Source organism: Gavia stellata, chromosome 5, assembly GCF_030936135.1.
Source record: "Gavia stellata isolate bGavSte3 chromosome 5, bGavSte3.hap2, whole genome shotgun sequence".
In the NCBI taxonomy this organism is placed as follows: domain Eukaryota; kingdom Metazoa; phylum Chordata; class Aves; order Gaviiformes; family Gaviidae; genus Gavia; species Gavia stellata.
The window spans coordinates 48558692-48581438 of NC_082598.1; the positions used below are offsets into that span (position 1 = coordinate 48558692).

The following is a 22747-nucleotide window of genomic DNA, read 5'->3' on the forward strand; positions in this document are numbered from 1 at the left end:
ACTTACTGCATGACTCCTACACCTTGTTGAATTCCTGAAATGCATTTTTTTTTTTCCCCTGTTGCATTCAATATTTGGGCATTGGTAGCCTGACCTGTGGGCAGGGCTCTTTGTCTGTAGTATTATCATCCATAGCATCAGTCACACCTGCCTGGAAGCAGAGGGCTCTCAGGGATTTGTAGTCCAAAACACCTGATCGTTCCAGGCTTCCCATAATTTCTCTTTATCCCTTCATTTTGCAAAACATTGTCAATACTTAGCAGTAATTTATTTTCATGGTCTTTGGGAAAGTTATCTTGACATGATTGATTTGGGCACATGTATTGGATGAATACATGCCAGCATGACTTTGCTCACATTTTATCACTGATGCTATTGCTATGGAGTGATGTTATTTTCTATACTGGGCGTGGAATGAGCCTTGATAAAGGCATAGAATCTGCGTTTCTTTTCCTTTAAATGCCAAGGTGATGACATTATAAAGCTAATGATTGCTCTTCTGAAATTTCACAGTCTGTTGCTAACATATTAAAAAATAGTGGAATTCTTTGCAAGGGGAAAGATTATTAAAGGAGGGTAACTGTACCACGGAACAGTTTGCCTTGAATTTTGTGTTAAATATATTTTTATTAATTCTATAATAAACAAGAAATTGTATAAGAGTATTTATTTGTGAAAAAATGTAGTTTAAGAATTTTGAAACACACTGAAGATGTAATTCTGTAATTAAAGGAGGCATTGAGACTGAAGGGAAGCTAAAGCTAGAGTAGTTTTTTTTTATCATGTTATAGATTAGATGGCAGGACAGAAAGGAGACACTTGAAGGGACGAAAATAATACTGAGACCTTTTTCTGCTTGCTGGCCTGCATAAAAGGTTTTTCTTTTGTCTGGAACCCACAGGTGGTGACAGTGGGGTTAGTTTCAAAATGTGTTGGAGTGCAGTCACGGTCAGTTCAAGTCAGTCCCTCAGGATTTCATGCCGTAACAGAGAATACTGCCTGCCCTGGGAAATGGATTTTGACGTACATTTTGCAAATGCCTTTGCTTGCTACTGTGATAGTGTTATTAAAATCCTGAATTCCTCATGCTGCAGAACAGTAGAAATTCACAGAAATGTTGCCCTGGGTTTTTTTTTCTTTGGCACAGAAGCTATCCTGTTTTTATATTTTTTATCTCTGTAGTATAATTTTAGATTAATTTTATAGTGGAATTTTGTAACTTCTTTCCTGCCCTTTCTTAGAATTGGGTGAAAAAAACTTTAACTGTATTTTCTGTCTCGTGGCTTTAGAAAGTGTTGTTATTTTTTTCTTTTCTCAGCCTATCCTTCCTTTGCTTTCTTTTCTATTATGTACTTTAAAAGGTATTGGCGTGTGGCTATGTATTTACAAAACAAATATTAACTTGAATTTGCTCTTGGGATTTTGAGTTTGCTGTGTGTGGAGCTGCACATCTTCCTGGAGAAGCTGTGGCATGCAATAGCAATGCATAATGCTGATGTCAGTGTCTTTACATGAAAGCTTATTCTTCTCCCCTTCAGTTGTTTCCCTTCTTTACACACTAGCAAAATTTGAATGGAATTTGCCCTTTTGACGTGTTCAATTTACTCTATTCGTTTGCTTTAAAGTTGTCTTTGTAGTGTAATTAATTTAGGCTGCTAAACTTTCTTTTTCTCTTGAAATGGAGAGGCCTCCTTTCTTTTTTTTTTTTTCCCCTCCTGCTAGTAGGCTGAGATGGAAGAACCATAATGATTTCAGAAAGAGTATTTTTTTGGCTCTGAAATTATCTTCAAAATTGATGTTATTTTTTATGAATGGATGAATTATTCTAATTTGGTGGAAATGGATCTTTATGGGATCAGAAAAGAAAGACCTTTGTGTTGTGTGCTGTGAAAAGCCTGATGCTGTAGCCCACACGGTATTAGTATTGAAGGCAGTTTTAGTACAAAGGACTGAACCACCTGGTACCCATGATCTGTCTCAATTGTTTTCTCTGAAGGCTGAAGACCTGGATTTCTCTGATCACCTAATTTTCCCGGAGTTTTGTGCTGAGTTTCCCCCTCGCTCCTTTTCTGTCTTTGTAATGAAATTGCTTAGCATTATGTTTCATAGTGCTCAGTCCATGGGTTGATATTCTCATAGTTTGTATTCATTATCACCAATCATAATAATTCAAGTGTTGGTCTGTCCTGCAGAGCATGACAGAGCAGCTCCTGATTTTGCTGTATTCCATAGCTGTGTAAGCAGTGCCTATAGAAGATGCCTGTGTAATTTAGTGGAAATTGAGTAAGTACTGTTTCACAGAAAAGAAGGTAAAATACCACAGGATTTTGTAGAGGACCAGTTTGCAGTTCTAGCTTTTTGAACTGCCACATAGAATAGCATTTTATAATTACACAGGAAATTTATGTAAGAAGTTAGGCTATATCTTAGAGAAGAAAACCTGATTTTTGTTGCATTTTGTAGTTTTATTCTCATTATAGATTTTATTCTGAAAATAAAAGGAAACATTATTTTAGCTACTTTTTAGTCATGTCTTTCCAGGCCAAGTATAGTACGACATGCGTGCCATGATCCTGCTATGATGTAGGAGGCATGGAAACCATTGATGACCCAAAAATCCCACTGTTACTCTTAGAACAAGTCAGCTGGGCCTTCTCACCATTATTTCTAATTAGAAGAAAGGTAAATTCGGGTTGTTACAGGACAGATGAACTGGCTTTCGGTACTTGCCTGTATTGTCAGCCATTCTGCCTATAATAACGTACAACACATAGCACTCCAGAAGATTTCAACTTGACCACCGGTTGATGAACAAGTGTGTGCATACAGAGCACTAGTGTTGTCACTGGGAGTTGCGCAGCCAGTGTTATGAACCTTCTGTCTCTAACTGGTGTCACTAAATGTGGAGAAGTAAACCGAATCCTGCAGAGGAGCAGTGGGTGAAAGGGAGAAGGCTGCAAGAAATGAGACCATGATGTTGACATTGGACAAGTGACACAAGAACCAGGAGATGAAGTGGAGGGTCTTTTATTAGTTTGTTTAACTAATGAATCTATCTTGTTTTGCTTTACTGGAGACTGCTTAAATAGTTTGAAGGAGTTGACACAGTCAACTTCCATTATTAGCTGTATTTGGGTGTTCCTAGCACAACAACGAGGCAAAAGCTCTAGGCGCTTCCTTGCCTTAATTTGTCAGCTTGGATTTTGTGTTACAAAGTATAGTAGTAGTAACAGTAGTGCGTGTGTGAGGCAGTGCATTTATTTGCCTGATATTTTCTCCTGATACTGGCAATCTTTTGTGAGTAAAGAATGCCACAGTTCCTATGCACATTTTTCAGACACAGAGAAACCATTTTAAATTGTCACTAGTGAAAGAAAAGAAATGTAAATCTTGCTGTTCCATCTTGTAGTACTTTCGGAGACTGCCTTTCTGGCAGATGGAGAATGCATTGTAACTTCAAAGAAAGCTCTGCCACTCAGTGAGAACACAAAGTATTGTTTTTTGTTGTTTATTTTTTTCTATAAATCTCTTATTTACCTTGCTTACAAATCTTTTTGAGCATATTGCACAGCCTAGCAGATAATGATGATAATCAAGTACTTGGCAAGCATCCCCTGCTGTGTGGCAATCCTGTTTAGCTCAGCTGCTGTCAAGAAGGAACAGTTTCTTTTTTTTCCATGTAGGCTATTTATGAGTGTGTGTTAATGGTAAAGTAGCTCCACCAAGAATTATTAAAGGCAGCTCACTGTTCATGAGCTTCGGCTGCTACTTACATGGTCACTGTGTTCAATTATTTCTCGATGTACTTCCAATCCATTCTGCATTCGCTTCAAAACACACTCGTTTTATGTGATCCCACCTGTATTCCTGGTGCATGCAACGTGCATGACATTACCAGATGTACGTTCAGGCTGGGCTGCTGGAGCATTAGGTTACAGATGTGAAAGCAGCTCAAATGACAGAGCTGTGAATCTTAATGGAGCACAGAGCATGGTGGCTATGTGGAGATCGTGTTTCTGTTTCCTGTCACAAAAACCTGCATCTGCAAAATATGGCAGCTGACTGCTAAAGTGTGCAGACTTCTTTAATTCTCTAAGTATGCATGCGTAGAGCTGGTGGGTCAGATTGACTACACTTACTTTGTGGTAGAGCAGGTGCTTTCCCACAAAACCCCATCACTCTCAGCACAATCTATTCTTTCATAAATTTCTGAAATGTCCTTTTTGACACCTTATAAGAAGAATTGCATTTAAAAATGTTATTTCCCTGATTTTTTCCTGTTAACATTGTTCTCCTCTCTTTTCATTCTTAGTTTTCATCTCTTTCTGAAAAGTCTAATTCTTTGATGGTAGCACACATGTGTATTCATGGTGGGTTTTTTCCCCTTGCAACTGACTTTTTTTAAAATGTCAATTTTTAATTTTAAGTTTTGCAGTTAAGACACTGGGTTTCCTCCAACTGCATGCCTTTTCCCCTGCCCCCTCATCACTTCTCTGCTGGAGTTAATTTGAGCTGTACAGGTGCCATGCTTGCTTTAGGCCACACATGTTCTTCCATTATTCCCTAATGACAATTGTATTCTTTAGCCTTTCTATCAGTCGATATCAGTTCTGTGCTCTGCACCATTATTGCACCCTACCTTTAAATCTGCACACTGAATGCTACTACTGTTACACTAAATGGTGTATTTCCAAATTTGAAACATCTGCCAATTAAGTGAGTTCTATAGTTTATGGTGAAGTGAATCTAAATGTCAGAAGTTGTTGTGGAGGTATGCCACAGCAGTGTCTGTTGATACCAACTCCCACATGGTAAAGATCTGAAGAAGGTAGACCAACCAGCTCCATCTTCCTTCTTGGCAGAGGACTCTGGCACATTAATTGGAGTCTCTGCTTTAAGAGATCACTTCATGCTTTTTCACCTTTCATGAGTAAGTGATCATTAGCAATGATTAGTTATTAATCATTACCAGTGTTCCCACAGGCTCAAGAGACCTGACTGCAATTCCTGTGGACAGAAGTATGGGTGGACATCAAGGCAGTGGAGAAAGATCTTAACTGGCAATGCTCCACCATTTTCTAGGACACTGTCAGAGGCTGAGATTTCCCTTTTCTACAGTGCTGACCAATGCCAGCTTCATACTCAGTCAAGGGAATGGGGATTTTTTAGTGCTGAATGATGGGAGTCTGCAGATCCATTAGCCCAGCTTCTCAACTCAAGCTGTGGCTGATGTAAAATATTTCCCATTTGAGAAATGGGAAAGAGAAGAGAAAGACTGGTATTGTTTATCTTGGCCGGAAAATGAATGAAGGACACTGTAAAGGAATTATGAAGTAATGAATAGTTCAGAGTAGATATTAGGAGCTTTTCACTCCTTGTCTAACAACATAAAATACTCCATTAAACTGAAAAGGCACAAATTAAAAAATGATTAAATAAAATTCTTCCTGAGTAGAAAATTTGTAGCCATGGCTTGTCTTGGTGAATAGTTTAACATTTTTGGAGAAAGCTTGGACATTTATGCACGTAACAAAAGTAAAGTCAGTTCATTCAGAAAAGTTTGGGATAGAATAAAAGCCTGACCTTTGGTGATTAGCCTATTTAACTATTAAACCTATGTTGAATCCTTCATGGGGGAGGAGAAGAAAGGAGAGGGGAAGAGAGTAGTTCTATCGACTGTGGAGCTCTTGCATCTTACTCTTCAGGCTCTGGCACTGGCCATTGTCCTGGACTAAAGACTCAGTCATTCTGCTCCAGTCTGGAAGTTTTATATCTTTATAATGTTCCTTCAAAAGCTAGTTTCACTTGGGAAAGAAGGAAGGAAAAAAAAAAAAAGAGGTTATAATGTGGTGGGACAAACTAGGAAACAAGCTCTGATTCTGTGCAGTGGAACAAGATCTTGACAATAAAATATGCTGGTGTATTTACAAGCGACGTGGAAACCAGTAGTGCAAAGTGGAAAGAGCCCACACTGTAGCCCAGATATCCCCATCTCTCTACTGTATGTTCTCCGGTGTCTCTTGTGTGGCTGGAATATAATAGTTCTGTTGTGAAATTTTAGCTGCTGTGCCTCCCAGTTGTGTAGTTTAACAGGAGGCAGGTCTCTGTAACAAACTGTTTGTTTAAAAAGTTTAATGAAGAGACTGTTGCTATGTGTCTGCTTTATAGCTGCTGGTGAGGGGGAGCTGCCACTCTCTGTGGAGGTACAGGGAAGGATGGGACCAGGGCTAGGGATGAAATGACATGGTGAGGTTTGGGAAAAACAAGCAATTTTTTTGGCCAGAAGGTGAAAAGCTCCAATAAAGGCAACTGAGATTAACTAGCATCACGGACAGGTACCAACAGCATGCAGGAGAGATGGAAGCGATTGAGAACAGAATCTCATTATTCCGCAGTTCCCTATTCTAATGTGTCCTTTTAGTTTCTCCAGAAAATGGAGGAACATTACACAACGATGAAAATTAGAGCTACAAATTTAGCACATGGATGTGACAAAACTGCAGGGATCCTTTTGGCTTAATAAGAATATCTGGTCTGTTTATAGTTTAAATACCATGCTACAAATGGTCTCATCCATTAGTCTGAGAGAAATGTAATGAGGAAATAGGGAATGGATCGTCTAAAAGTAGCACATGTGATAAAGTGATTTAGTATTAGAGACATACTGTCTGAATATTCAGGGAGGCCTCAATCCTCCCTAAACATATGGATGTACAAATTCTGCATACACCAAGTTGGTCATACACTTCTTTTCGGAGTTGCTGTGTTTTTAATTTTTGTTTCTGCAGAGCAGATACTGAAGAATGTTTCTACTTGCCAGCACCATCTCGCTCTTCTGATGGCTGAAGCTGAAATTCATTCCAGTTAGATGTTTTGATCACTGAAGGGGCTACATCCAAAGTGTTCAGAACCAGTCCCCAAAACAGAGTATTTCCTTTTCCTAAGAGAATGCAAAAGACTTCAGAGAATTCTGGAGCTGAGCAAATGGACCTAGCCATCTGGTTTTCATAATCTCTCACTTCAAAACAGTTCTGACTTCTGCTGTGCAAGAAGTATAGGAACTGTGTAGAACTCCAGTGTCCTGTTTGTGGGTGAATTCCTTATCGGAAGAAAATGGACGCTTCCGTCTGTATCAGTGATGTGGCCAATTTATACCCTGTCAGCCCTTCTCATTTCCTTGCCGGAAGTTAATCCATCTGCTGCTTTTACTAATTAAAATTTGCTGCTGGTACGTAGTGTGCTTTCCTTAGATGTTATACTATAAAACTAAGCCGCATTCTGTGCTTGTAGTCGTGCTTGAGCTACTCTCACATACAATGTTCCTTTTGTTATGTGGTGTATTTTGCAAAGGCTTAACGTTCATCAGGTATTAGATCATGCTATTTAAAAGCTCTCAACTCAGGCAGCAAAAGGTATCGATGAATAAAGTAAATGGAGTCTGAAATGGATCAGCTGTAATGGGCTGGGATCCACTTGTGCTGCAGGTTCATGGCTATTGCATTGGTTATTCTCTCCCCTTTCTCTTTGCTGTGACCCTCTTAGTTGGCTCTGGACTGTTCTGGCCTGGAAGCTTTTGTAACTTGGTGTTTCTCAACTGCTCAGCTGTGCAGTGGGTATGGCCCAGCAGGACAGTCTGCTCCTGGGTCCCCATCTGATGAAGGTGCATCTGTCATGTTGTCAAATGAAATGTGCATGTAATGCACCATCTGGCTGTGTATCCTGACTTGCATGCATGTAACATGCTGGTCTCGTGGCTGTCATGTAATTGGGGTGGTGCACGGAGGCCGTATGAACAGAGGTGGATTGCAGGAGAAGGAAGGCTGGTGCACCTCACTGCTCCATTCAGACATCCAGCGTTGTCTGCAAAGGGGGTGAATAGAGGTGCTTCTGGCCCTGTAATTCTGAGATGGTGTAGTTAATGACCTAGATGTTTCTGTGTTCATTTGAAGATCTGTAGCTTGTGAACACACAGGGTGTGTACACACAATTATTTTTGTTATTGATATGTAAGGCTTAGTTGGCATGATAATATGTATCAGTAAATTTTACTAGCCTTCCAGTGAACAGTTTTCATTGTATGCATGCTAAGCGTAATTCTCATAATACTAATTAGGATATGTAGTTTGGGAGCAGGAAGTAATTTATGGTAAGCTCTGTTTTAGATATTGAGAGTGTTTAAAAGCTCTGTCTTTAGAACAGCTTGTGTTAACTTCAGAGTGGTGGTGACTGGGGTGCTTCTGTATATCACTGCTTAAACATCATGGATCATACAGATTGTAGCTGATGTCCTTTTAACTTTTCGGGAATGGCTCTGCCACCTCCATATATTCAAAGCTGGGCCATCTGAATCATATTTGTAAAATACATAGCTAACTTAAATTGAAGAAATTGCTGGTTTAGTTACACACATTTATTGCGCACTTGGTGGGTTTTGTATTTCAGACCAAAGAAAGAAATAAAGGCTTCTTTTTTGTTAGACAGTATCCCAGATTTTGCTTCGTGTCACACGATTGAGGTTAATATTTTGCATGTTCTCTACATGTTCTGTGCCTTTTGATCTTTCTGATGATAGCTTATTGTTGCACATTGTAGTCTGCTAGCCTCTACATTGTGTGAGTGTGAGACTTGCATCGAGCAAAAATAGCTAGAAACTTAGACATGCAGCATTGGAGAGATGGGAAACAAAATTGGTGTGTATATGAAAAATCGATTTAGAAGGAAGGAGGGGAGAAATGTCTCTATACTTTGTGTCAGGCTTCATTTCTGTACCAATCCTTAGGAGATATATAGATCCCTTGCTGATTTTTTTGTCTACAATGAACAAAATACGAAAATATTTTTTTAAAGTGCTATGAATACATTATTCAAGCTGTGAGTTTGGCCATGTTTTAAATTTTCCATAAAAGCAGAAATGAAGTAAGAGAGCCATCATCTGCTTACTTCCAAATATAAATTGGCTATGATTTGTAAGACTGCTGTTACACAAAATACATGCTTTCCTTAGGAGAGAATTTATTCTTCTTTTTAACACTTAGGGACACAATTTTGCAGGGAATAACCGAAAGTAGTGCAGGCCGTATTTCTGAGAGCCAACCTAAGGTGCCCATTGATGATTAGAAGATGTTATTAATAGTGTGGTTTTGCACATAAACACATTAACGGATACTCATAAAGGGGCAGGGCAGTAGGGGCCAGCTTTCTGAAGAGATTCAGGTGCCACAACCTGCAGATCATTCCCTGTGTGATTTGCAAAGTTCAGTGACTTCTGTGGACACGCAAACACCTTAAGACAAAAGGAAAACAAAACAAAATGCCTCCCCCCCCCCCCCCAAACCAACCAACCAACAAACCAAACCCCATGCCCCCCCAATTCTAAATGACATCAGACTCTGAACAAAATGATGACCATCTTGCAGAGCAAGGAGCTGGAAACAGAAGCTTATCTTTTCGGTCATCCTAGCTGCAGGAGGACATGGGAGGATGGTCAGGATAAATGAGCGGTGGTCTGAACAGTGAAAGGCGTTTGGTATTTGTTAATATTTGGCAGACTATTTGAACAAGCAGACAGATTCAGAGCATTAGAGGTGCAAAGTGATAGAAATTTGTCTACCTACACTGATGTGTTCTGTAAAGCCGGTCTTGAAGTGGTGGCGTTGGACTTCACCATGCTGATCAAAACAGGAAACAAAAAACCACAGGGTGATTATAACGATATTGCTGTTATCTGACCTACATTAGTACCATCGGCTACAGCCATTAAAAAAACTGATTCTTAATAGATGTAAACAAAATACCTGTTTTTCAAGGGTGTGTGGATGGGAGTAGGTAAATTAAACAAATTTATTGTCACAGAAAGCAGTCAAAAGGATAAATACTTGTAAAAGAAGTATGGATAGAAGGACGCCCACCACTAATTGAAGAAATAAAACAAACTCGTCAAACAGCAGGTCAAAAGCTGGTGCGATGAAGAATGCAAAAGAACCTGTCTAGCTTTGTCTTGTTTGTTTTGTTTCTTTTTAAGGAGGACTCCTTCCTGATTTATGGAAAGGTGGTAGCCAGTCAACTCGCTGCTTCCGCAAACACCCGTGTGCAATGCATAGAATAGCCACAGCTGTAGTATAAGTGCAGGAGAGAGTGGGCTTTGGGTGGATCCCCTCTTAGACAATCTCTTGGCTCAAGCAAAGCTGTACATTTTCTGAGGTAACCTTCAGCTAAGGGTCTTTGGGCCAGTAATGGTATCTTGAAGGTTGCTTCTCCAGTGACAGCAGCCCTCCTGTTGGCCTGCCACGCTACCCTTTCCCCTATGTTAAACCACCACAGTTACCTAATGAGTGCAGCAATTTACAAGTGTATTTGTAAGTGGCAGTTTAAACAGCCCATGCATGGTCTTCGTTTACTATAAGGGTGCAATAACAAACCCTTTTTCTCTGACAGCAAAATCAATGTAGGAGATATCTACCCTGGCTGCTCATTGATCCTCGCTAGTGTGACTCTGAAGTGAAGCTAGGAAAAGAATTTTTGAAATAACCTGGCTAAATACAAATAAAGGTTTCTGGGTTTTATTCTGTTTTCTGTTTCTTTAAGTGGAGGATTTAAGCTCTGCTCTTAGTGATCTTGTTCACAACATGGTTCCATAAATAGTTGTATCAGTCTAACTAAAAGTATTGGTTGGATCACTGTGGTTTGTGGGCAGGAATTAGCAGCTCAGACTGGTTTTGGGGCTTGGAAAATGTTTGCACAAACACGTGTAAGCATGTAGTTTCAGCCTGTCTTAAGTTCATGCCACTGCCAAAAGAGCTTTTAGGCTCTACCTGGACTGCGCTTTCCTGCCATCCTCCTACCATTTGCCCTTGGGTCAGCTGCATGACGAACTGACTTGGCTGAAACCTAATGTTGCATCAATAATGAAGTTTTTATGATGAGTTCATATTGATGAGATCTTTATGAGATCATCTCCCTGATCTGACTCAAAGTCCACTTGCACAAACCTGAGTGCCAAAAGGAAGGGGCAGCTGGGTGCAATGCTGCTTATGAACTCCTGCAGTCTTGTTTCTATCCTTTGTAGCCTCCTCCTGCAATTTGTCTATTAGAGACACGAGTATAGTTGAAAGATCTTTTTATCATTAGTGTTCAGTTTTAAGGTCACACACCTCCTCTGCATTCAGGATATGTATTGACCATTTAGGCTCAGTTAGCTAGTATATCACATTACAGCTTTATAAATATAGTAATTATGTTGATTGATCTAAGCCAAAAATGGAATTCTTCTAATTAATTTTAATTAATGTAATAATACGTGCTGCCAGTAAAAGTCATATGATCAATTTAGTGTTCATGGTAAGGCATTCTAATGGAAAAAATGTCCTGAGCAACAAGATAGCCAGTACTTTGAGTTATGCTTTCTAAACCATCTTGTTAAATATATTTTTAAAATTAATCCTGCCACCGAAAGTTAAAACATGCTCTAGTGCAAGATCATTAAAATAACATGTTCTGTGCAAAATATTTCCTTATTTGTCTGAGAGATTATTAAACCCATGACTCCTTGCTTTGTGAAATTAGCACAGAATAGGGAAACTTTTGTGCTCTGCTGTTGCTTGGCAGAGGTACTCAGACTTGGAGCTCTGTAGCTTACTAAAGATAATGAATAAGAATGGATTTGTACTTAAACTCTTAGCTATGCATAGCAAGATTTTAGCATGTTATAAAATCTAAAATTATAGCAGAGTATGTGAACAGCATTAATGAATGGATGGAGCTGCTTTTACTGAAAAGTAGGGGTTTTAACTTTGATTAAATAAGGCTTTAGTCCTGCATATATTTGCTAGTCACTATGAAAATTATTTTTCCTTCCTTGGAAATATGTTCTCCTTTTGCTTCTGTTCTTCTAGTTTACATAGGCAATAAAAATAAATTATGTTATATTTGGTTATATTTGCGCAATAAGATGGAAGGTAATGTAGACCAAATAGACTGATCAAGTAGATGCTGGACCTTTAGCAGACATTTTCAGTGCTGGAACCTAAGCATCCTGCTCCCAAACCACTTTTCTAACCACTATTCTACCACATAATAAGTAGGCATTAGCAGCACTGCTGCTTGCTGCGAATTCAGACATCAATAACTGTGTTTTGTGATGGTCCGGATCCTGTTGGTGCGTTAAGTGTCATAAGGGCATGCCTTCCAGATTGGACCTGCTTCCCACACTTCTGGATCCTGGCTAGCATCAGTGGGGTTTAGCTGCTTGTGCTGTTTTGGGGGAGGCATAGAAACAAAACTGAAGGCATGTCAGGAATTTGTGGGTTAAACAGGAGTGAATTCAGGCTCTGGCTAGCGTCAGAGCAAGAATTGCAGATTACTGTATGTACTGACAAGCCCAGTTCTTTCTGGATCTGGACTTGGCTTGCTGCATGATGTCTGGTTTTCAGAATGAAAGCATGATGCTGTAATGTACTTATGCTGTTTTCTCTTCTGATGGTTTTCATCATTCTCTACTTTCTATAGACTAACTGAAAGCAGTAAATCAAAGATATGTCAATATTTTTATTGGCGGGTTTGTTCATTGTCATCAGTTACATACATAGAAGAGCAGAGAAGGCAAAAAGCTAGAATCTCATCATTGTTCATCAAGTAAAATATGTTTCTTTTCATTTACTTGTCTCAGGAAAGATACAGAATGTTACAAAAAAATCAACATTTTATTAAAACGATAAAAATCAGCGTGATCTTTTATGAGAGATTCATATGTGTAATGGAGTTAGTCTTACCTGATTTTAAAACCTTGTAGTTTATTAGGGCACCCACAAGCAAAAAAATGCAGGTAAGCACAAAAATGCATTTGCTGAACCATTTCATAACTGTTTGAAATGCCAAAACCAAAACCGTTATCATAACTAAGAAATACAATGCTTACTTGAGGTTACAGTGAATAGCACATTCTGCATGCTGTCATTCAGCCTTTGTATGATAATTGAGCACATTGTATGATATTTTGCACCTTCTAGCTTAGGAAGAGGAGTTGAATTCTCACTCTAGTGGATTGTAGGGAACACAGCTGAGAAAAAGCGAGTCGTTTTCCAGGCCTTTATGTTAGAGGCATGGGGGTTTCCTTGTTTGTTTTTTTTTCTTCACGCCAAAGGTGGTGAGTACAGAAGGAACAAGCAGGGTGGGAGCAGGGATGAGCAGCTCTTCCTCTCCAAATGGAGTGGCATGGCTACAAGGTTCCTCTTGTTTTCCAGGCATTTTTTTTTTCTGGGACTAACCTATCCATGTACTTTCTAAGGAGCCTGAATGCCATCCCTAATTATATGGTTGACATCTCTAGTGTGGGAATTGCGATGAGTCTTTTGACACTCATGTGTTTTTGTCTAGCCCTCTCTCTGCTTGTGTTTAGGTTTCTGTACTTGTAATTTAAAGGTTGTTGAGATTTAATTAATGAATGTTTCTGATGGAACTTGAATGAAGCAATTATGAGCACCTTTGGAAAACTGACAATAGTTCTGGGAGTGACCTAGGGGAATCAGCAACTGCTGCAGGATAGGTTAGCAAGGTCATGTCTGACTAGCGCTTACTGTCAGTTGTTCAGCTGTGGTAGTCTCTGTGCTATAGGAGGTGAAAAGAAAGGATAAAGATTGACATTAGTTAAGTCCATTGACCTGACTAGCACATTTTGCATCAGAGCAAGGATGAGGACTAAGGATTTTGCTATTCTTCATTTTTTTTTGAGTAGGTGGTAACTGTGGTGGTTGGCAAAGTGAGTGTCAATGCCAGTTGAATGTCCAGCTTAAATTCCAGATGTTATTTTGGTTTGTGGCTTTCCAGATATGACCCAGTTGTTTGAGGATTAGGAATGAGGCTTTCTCTGTTGTCACTACAAGTTGCTGTTCAAGGACAGGCTGTTAAGTCCTTAAGCAAACAGTTCCTGTTCTTGATGTCAAGGCTCATGCCTTCAGGACTTAAGCAAGTAGATCTGAAGCTTTGTTCCTGTTTCTGTGCGTTAAACCTGCAGGACGAGGTAGATGGGCAGTGATCAAGCATGTTGAGTCCGATAGATAAAAATCCAGAGAAGTAATGTATTTATTAAAACCCTTTTCAGGTTTGGCATCAACATTATTGTCCGCACTGCCTCAGGCAGCTATGGGGTGAAGATCATTGGTCTGTATTTTATATACTATTTTCTTGCCAAACAGGTTTGTAAGTCGGGGCACTGAATTAAAGACATCTGACCATGTGTGTTCCTGGCAGCTCATGTGCTAATATCACAGGCACAGTTACATCCAAACAACTCTTGAAGGATATCAACTACTGGTAATTCCACTACCAGTATTTCTACAACCTCATTTTACTGACAGCATGTCACCAACACAGGCTGCTTCTCTCCTTCCCTGTGGCCAGGGACCTGGCACGAAGGCCTGGTGTAGTGGCTACTTCCAAAATACTGGTGGTCAGCCATTCTAGTGGCATATGGGTTGCCTGCATGTGGAATTGCAGCACTCATCTGGTAAGAGTCTGCCATCGGGCATTGCCGTACTGCCATGAACAGGCCTGCTGTCCTTCAATCCTTTAACTGGAAGGATGTTGGATTTTGGGTTGGTGATGTCTGCAGGACAGGACTATTCTTTTACCATTCATTAGCAGTGTAACTCTCGCATTGAACCATTTCCTTTCAGTTTCCTGGTAGTTTCCCTATGTCTGTATCTATCTGTTGTGTCCTTATCTTACATTTTGATGATGAGGATTTTGGAGTAGTGGAGTATGTTTTTATTTATCCTACATTCCGATTTTCTTTGAAACTGACTGCTGGCAATTAACTTGCTTTTCATGAATCAGTAGAACTGAAAGAATTAAACACACTTTTTATGCACAAAATAAAAATCTGCCTTAAGCTCTTGACATTAAGGGTCCCCCAAACAGATTTTATGAGCTGTGAAAGCTGTATCTTGGTTAGCTGAAATCAAATGGAGTAAACTTCACAAAATATGTGGTATGGGAGCAATTCTTAAGCTATGAAAAATTGATTTAGTATTTTTTAGTCTCATTTCATTGTTATCAGAGATGACCACTGTCGTGAGTTATTTGGCCAAACTGCCTGCTCTTTCCCATTGTAGTCTGCTCTTGTTCTGTCAATCTGAAAGCCATAAAATGAATTCTGGTCATTCACATGTGAAATTCAGCATTGCAAAGCAGTCAGCTTTAAGGCTGCATACTCTCTAAATCCTAGAAATAGTCTTTACGTAGGATGCAAAGTGCATGGCCCTGAATTTTTGATCCACACAGTTAATAAAATAGTATTTTCTGATGTGGTTTTGTGTGCACAGGTAATTTCTCCCATTTTGCATATAATTAAAAATATTTGCTCTGCTCTTCAAAATATATTCAGTTGTTATAAACCAGGAAATAATGCCTAGGAAAGAAAGTGAAGAAATCTAAATCAATAGACAGGAACTTTATTTTAATCTGTTGAAATGGTAGGGTGGCACGGTTAAATATGTTCTTGAGGATTCTAAAGCAGTAGAAGCAAACAAAAAAATCAAGATGGGGGCTCTTCTTTTAAAACCAATCAGTGTTTTAAAAAGTCTGGGCTTTAGGAGCTGATATAATTCTCTATAATTTTGTTTGTTATTTATTGATAATATTGTTTCATGCCTGTAAAATACAGGGACAGATTGCCCATTGCTGTGAGTTGTCATAGTTCCACTGAAGTGAGTGGAACCAGCTTAGGATCTGCCAAATGTTTGCTTTCTATTAGCTGGAAAGTCTTTCCATACTTTTAGCCTAACACTGCAGAAGATGTTTCTGTTCCCTCCTATTTAAGTGTATTGCCGGCATTTTTTTCTTCATTCAAACCTGCACATGTGTTGTAGGATTAAAGTGTATATCTAGGTGAGGTTAATGATCCTTAATTACACAGTGGTTCCCTTTATTTTCTTTTCTCTGAGATTAGCCCCTCTTTCCATATACAAATAAAAGTAATTTCTGCGATTCTAACACTGTCTTAATCTGTCTCTTTAAGTGACTATTTTTCTTTCTTTATATTCTTACCCCCTTTGGTGTCTGCCAGTTTCCACCATTTATTGCCCTCATGCATTAGTCTGTCTGTTTAAGCATCACATTGAAGAATCAGCTGTTTTTTTAATTGTTCTCCATGGCGTTTCTCTTGGTCCCCCTTTTTCCTTCTCCTGAAAGGATGTCTGCGTTCTGACCATTTATTACTTTATTGTTAGTGTCAACAGGACAGAAGAAATCTTCTTTTTCTCTGGCGGATTTGCAGTCTAGACAGTGTACAGACTAAAGGATGTGTAGGCTACAGAAAGCGTGACTGACAGGAGAAGTCCAGCCAGTAGCTGTCCATACCATGACTTTTGTTGGCTTTTAAAAATGTTTCTTGGGAAGTACTTTGTCCTGTCTTTCCTTATTCCCAAGTTTGCACTCCTTAATAACATGCGTCTTCAACTTAGTGTATTGAAAACATATTTAGTGAAAGAATGAGAAGGGCCGCCTTTTTTCCCCCTCTTTCTTTTCTCCTAGATCCCAATCTCCTATTCAGCCTAACTCTCAGAACAGAGGTGTTACAGCTTGGTACTCTCTTGCCTCCCGCATCTCCAAGGTATATAAATCCTTTCAGCTCTATCACCTCCATGATATTGCCGACACACAACACTCTTGATCAATCCACTGTGAAAATTCCTGCTGCTGCCTTCATTTCCGTCTGTTTGGACTGCTGTAATTCACAGCTCTCGAGCACTTAACTGCTGTAATACTCCGTAGGATTGGTACTAGCGCAGTATGCTATCATAACCCGACATGTTTTGGACCATGACTACCGTGTGCTTTAACTTCTAAAATCTGTGGTAACTTGTTCCCTTCATCTGTATCTGAAAACTTGAATTTGTTAGCATGTTTTCACTGGGTTCCTCCTTCTAAATCAGCTTGCATCAATTATAGTTAATTGCTCCCCTGGCCTCAGGTGTAGTGCCATTCAACCTCAGTCCTGTCTGCTACAGTACATTTTTCATTCACTTCTAATTCCAGATTCTTCCCTCTTCAGATCGAAGGCTCCATGGTGAGTGATTAAAAAATGACTATTAAGTGGGTGGAAATTGGATGTGAAGGACTTGAACAGGGAGAAAGACCATATTTTTATAACTGCAGGAATTGATGCCACTTAGTGCTGCTGCCTGAGAGATGATTAAACTAATTGAAGTTGATCACAATTAGACCTTCAGATGTGTATCGCTTTGAACTGAAACATTTTTATTTAAATTCATATTTCATTATTCCTTTGCATGTACTGTTCAAAGTCTGAGGACTGCATAATTTACAAGAAAGAAAACAGGTCACTGAACATAAAGGGCTAAACTTCTAGCAATACCCTCGAATTTCACACTGTAATTAATCACCCACGCTCAATTGCAGACATAAATGTTAGCCTATACACATGTAACTGTGGGCAAGCACGGGGTGACAGAACCTTTCAGTATTGTCACCTGCATTAAATCTCAGGCACAAGAAATAAATTGAAATACTTTTCTTGTAAGGGCCAAGTGAATTATCGTTCCATTGCATCAGGGTGGCAGAGTACAGAGAACACACTAGGCTTATGTTTTACTTTTTTTTATGATAGAAATAACAAAGTACAAGGCTGGTGAAATAGGTGTGTTGTAGACTTGATTTATATATAGCTGTAAAGCATTTTTAGGGCTGGATCTTTGTTCTGCTGAAGTTGAGTGTAAGTTTTGCCCTCAACTTACCCAGAACGAGTGGTTGGGCTGGGGTCGGGAGCGGTTGTGCCTTGCACCCTGTCCTGCAGCCATGGGATGCAAACTGCAAGGGCGTGAAAGAAGCGTGAAGGGCTCTGCGGCCATAGGGCTCCCATGGAGGAGATTTCTATTTGCAGCACCAGAAACTCTGTTATAATGGCCTTCGGTGCTCTGAGAAACCATTTGAAAAAAAGGGATGCATTGGAGTATGTGGCGCAATCGCTGTTACAGCGATAATTCTTCTGAAATACAGCAAATCTCAAGCATCCCTTGCAGAAGTGGAGAAGTCCACAGGTGCTTAAAAACAAACAAATGAGCAAACAAAAAAAGAACCAACAAAGAAAAAAAACCCTGCTAATTGAAATAACACATGTATCTTTTGGGATGTCTGTCATTTTAAAATTCTGATGGAAGTAACTGGTCTAGAGTAAGTTTTAGCTTTATAATTTGCCTTGGCACTTTTTACATGATTTCCCTTTCCCTACTTCTATGCTTTTTAGCCTTCCCAAGCCATGTTTTCATTCATTTGGTTTTAATTCAGTCCCAGTTCACTATCTTAATGCCAAAACAATTCCTCTGTGGGCAAAGAAGTGAATGTGTGATGAAGGCACTGACTGGTCTTTAAAGCCATGTTTGTACTAGCAGGAGAAGCAGCCAAGGACTGTTCTAGGGCCCTAAGGCTAAATGACCTGGCACAGCTTGTGTCCATGCAGCTAAATTCATTTACGTCCCCAAAACAGGATGACCTCATCCAAACTTATTGCTAGGAATAGTCCCTGGCCTGTCCTGCTTGGTCTTTTTGAAAACCATGCCTAAAACTGCTGGATGTTCACCTGTACGGGAAGCCACGTGCAGATCCCTGCCTTTGCCTTGTCTGTGGTTGATGGCTGTGGGTCTCACCTTACCAACCTGGGTCGGGTGCAGGCGATGGCTGGCACAGGTCTTGTCTGTGAAATCCTGCCAGTTTTAACTCCCGGGCTTTGCAATAATAACGTTTCCAAAACTCCGTTAATGTCTTCAGGCATTGTACTTGCACAGGTAGGCTGGTGGAAAAAAACCAGGATTAATCTTCTTTGAAGAATAAGTAGAAAATGAAGCCAGCTGAGGAGCAGAAATCCTTTAAGTATCTCCAGTAATGACAAATTAGAGAACTAAAAATACTGGCTCTTTTAATGTTTACTTATTTTTGCAAATTATTTTCTTCTGAAATTTTTGTGAATTTAAGTGAAAACTTCCACAATGGAACATGCCAGAGAAAAGCCAAACTCGGCACAAAATATTTTGTTATCAGAGAACTGTAACATTGAAGGTGCGATGTAGAAAACTATTCTATTTATCAAATACTTATTTAACCAATCTACCCCTTGTCCAAAGAGCGAGAGTTTCACACTTGAATATCCTGTTGACTTGACTTTTGGTGGCTGGTGAAGCAGCACAGTTGTGTCGTGGTGCTAACACAGCCGGGCAGCATTTATTCCTTGGCCCCGCTGGGGATGGAGGGGGTGGTGGGAGGTCTCTGGCGCAGCCCTGGCTGCTCAGGCTCTGTCCAGTTGGGTCTCAACACCTGAAGATGGAGAGACACCCCAGCCCCTCTGGGCAGGAAGTCTCTTCTAGTGCTGAATCATCTTTGTAGTGAAAATATTGCTTTAGGTCCAGCCAGTTCCTCTCCAGCTTCAGCCTGTGACCACTGTTTTCCCATCTCCTGCCCTGCACCTGAGGACAGAACCTGGTGCTGTCTTTCCAGTAACCTCCTCTTGGGCACTGGGGGGCTTCTACTAAATTGCCCCGAAACCTTCTCTTCTCCAGGCTAAACAAACCAGTTCCCTCAGCCTCTTCTCACTCAGGGCATATGTATATGGTATTGGCAAAACCTATTGTTACAGTAAATATTTATTAAAATAATTTAAGGGATATGTTGATTTCTGTCTCCCCCCATGTGTGTAAAAAGAAAAAGTTTAGTGTTAGAAAAAACTTTCAGGTATGTTCTGTATTAAAATTTAAAATCATCTGATGGTTTTAAATTATTGGGGTTTTATGCTTTCTAGACTAGACAGTGCCTTAATCACATGTTCAGCTAAAGAGTGTTGACTCCCTACGGTTTGTGTAATCTTTGTGAGTCCTTTAAAGGGACTGAGGGAAGGTGATGCAGCATGTTGAAAGTCACCCCAGGATTTCATAGGCTTCTGAAAGCCTCTTGTATACATCTAGCATACTGGTCTAGTCTGATCCATTGGTAACACAAGAAGACTGAGCATAGCTGGAAAGAAGGGGAGGAGCCCATGTGTTTCTGTTTGGAAATAGCCATTTTGTGCCTGGGATATCAGGTTGTTCACCCCCCGGCTACTGTTGCCCTGCTGCCCCTAACCGTCACCCATTTAGGTTTTCGTCTGCCACCCATTTTCCTTGTCAGCAGGAGTTGGTATGTATGTATCTTTTCCCATTTGATGCCATGTGGTTGCAGAGGAATCTCCCTCTGAAGGAAGTCTTTCTTTAAAGTAGTTATTTACAACATTTGTTTGGGATTTACAGCAGAATTCATGCTGCTTATTAAATGTACTTAATATAGCTGAAAAGAAAAGATGTTAGGCTTATTTGTCATTCAGCGGTTATAGCTACATGCAAGGCTACACTGACAAGGTAATCAAGTCTCTCACAGGGGCTTCCTGCAGTCTGTGCATCTCTTGCTCTGTGCTGTGCATGTGTGTGACAGTCACGTTTAGTGGTGTTGGTAGAGCTCTGGCTCCTTGGAGAGAGGACTGGGAATTAAAACTCCCTCCAGTCCTTAACTTGTATGGACCACCGTGCCACCAAGCCCTCTTTCAAATGAAATACTAAATTAAGCTCTGGGGAGTCTTTTAGAAAATACGTAAGGTAAGAATGTCCTGCAGCACTTTTCTCATCTACGTGTGACGTGGTTTTCATAAGACCTACCTCCGCTGGTAAAAATAACGTGAAAGGAAAGTAGCTTAAGGCATGGCCTACTAACATGGCTTAATGGTATGGCTTTCCAGTCATGGGAAGCTCACTTGATTGAGATAATTATTGACAGATAAACAAGTAATGTTACAGACAAGTTTAATCGATCTTATAAGCTTGTTGCAATAATTACACTGTCAGTAGCTGAGTCATTACTTTACAAACTGCAAACAGACAGCATAGGTAGCAGAGTGTGTTTGTATTTATCACGTGTATGAACATTTGCTTTTACAACACAAACAGGTAACTTTAAAACAAAGTGTCTGTGAGTTTTGAATGAATGAGTAATAGTTTCGCTGGCTTCATTTTTTATCTCTGTTGTTTCCCTGCAGGTCAAGGCAACGGATGCAGATGCCGACCAGTTTGGTGAAATTGAGTATTTTCTTTACGATGGATTTCATTATTATGAAAAATCCAAAGCCTTCCACATTGACCCACGTACTGGTCAGATCTGTGTGTCTCAAGACATTGACAGAGAAGGAGATCCAACCACTTACGATCTCTTAGTAAAAGCTACAGATGGGGTAAGTTTTGCCTTTCCATACTGCCAGATTTGTGAATGCATTTGCAAATTTGGATGTGCCATATACTTTTAAATGAGAATGTAATGAGTATGTAAAAATTGCATGAATTTGAATAAAATTTCTTACCCTGACACAGGGCAGAAAGTGATACTTCATGAACCATAGATTTTGACCCAAAATTATAAAATTGGCTGTGAAATCCCCAATTACTCCTAAACAAGTTGTTGAAAACTGCTTCTAGGATGTGTTAGCCCCTGCTGATTTTCCTCCTCCTCTTGGAACCAGTGGACTCTGGGTTACCTCTGCTCCCTGCTTTCAAGATGACTGCAGCAGTAATAAACCAGTAACTTGTGCTAGAGCTGCGTGGCTACTGTGGGTGCCAGTGATTTCCTGGATAAATTCCTTGTCCTTTCCAGCTAGCTGATGCCATTGCTGCTGCTGTGGCTGGATACAGCCTCCCTGTAGTGGCATGTCTGAAAGTTTTCCCACTTTACAAGATCTGGTGCTTAGAAGTGGGTATTCATGGTACAGGGCGGGCAGGGTAGTTGTATGTGCCTGAAGTAGTCCATTTCAGGTCTCTGTTTGGCAAGGAGGGTGAGGAGATGTTCGTTGTGGTGGGAACACATTGAGATGTCTGGGTGTGGACTGTTGGTCTACCTGCTGCCACGTAACAGAAAATTTTGATAGTGCGACTCCTGAAAAAGATTGGAAGAAAATAATTCCCGGGTTCATTTTGTTACGAAAGTATCCAAAGGTGATTTGCAGTGAGAAGCTCAGAAGGAGACCAGCCGGTACTTTTCTTGACTTCCTTCAGCTTTAGTAGTGAACTGTGAAAAGGCTGAAGAAAAAGGTTACTGGTTGGCTTCAAATGTTAAAGTTAACATAAGGACACTTTTAAAAATGTTATTTAGGTCACATTTTGCAGCACAATTTGAGCTGAAAAACATTGAAAATAAATTATTTGAGGCTATACAGTCTTTATTTCATACTTTGAATATCAACCTTGCTTTTAAGGTATTGTCCTAAGCGTACCTACTATAAATTTTAAAAAATACAGTTGTGCTAGAAATACAGTTTTCATTAAAATTTCTGTGCTTTTTGTTACAGTACACTAAAGAAACTTGGTGAACTATGATTTCCATATTCATGAGTATTTCATACTCATGAGTGGATGAACTTAAATAGCTGCAGTTGATGCTTGGTATTAATTGTTGCATTTTGAGAATGTAGTAGTTGAGGGTATATTTGTATGCTGTTGAATTTGGATATAGTTAAGCAATTCATCTGCTTTTTTTCTTTAGCTATCACTATTCAGTGTTTATTTCAGAGGCTACAGAAACATTCTCTTGTATTAATAGTGCCTTTAGCAGTGTGCCTTTTTTCCCCATAGATTTGAGGAGAAACAATTATATACAAACAAACAAAAAATATTCTTATGTTTGTTTTCTGACTCTATCTTATTTGACTGTCTAATAATTTAAGAAAGTA

The 22747-nt window shown here is 39.7% G+C and overlaps 1 protein-coding gene across 1 annotated transcript in view; it reads left to right on the forward strand.

The window, feature by feature from the left end:
• The window catches only part of DCHS2 (dachsous cadherin-related 2), a gene marked incomplete at its 5' end in the record, with an annotated part of 119179 nt that overhangs the window by 26567 nt on the left and 69865 nt on the right, over nt 1-22747 (forward strand). Inside the window, one exon of the mRNA XM_059818211.1 lies at nt 21068-21259. Coding sequence (XP_059674194.1) covers nt 21068-21259 — 192 coding nt within the window. The remainder of the gene's footprint in view (nt 1-21067; nt 21260-22747) is intronic.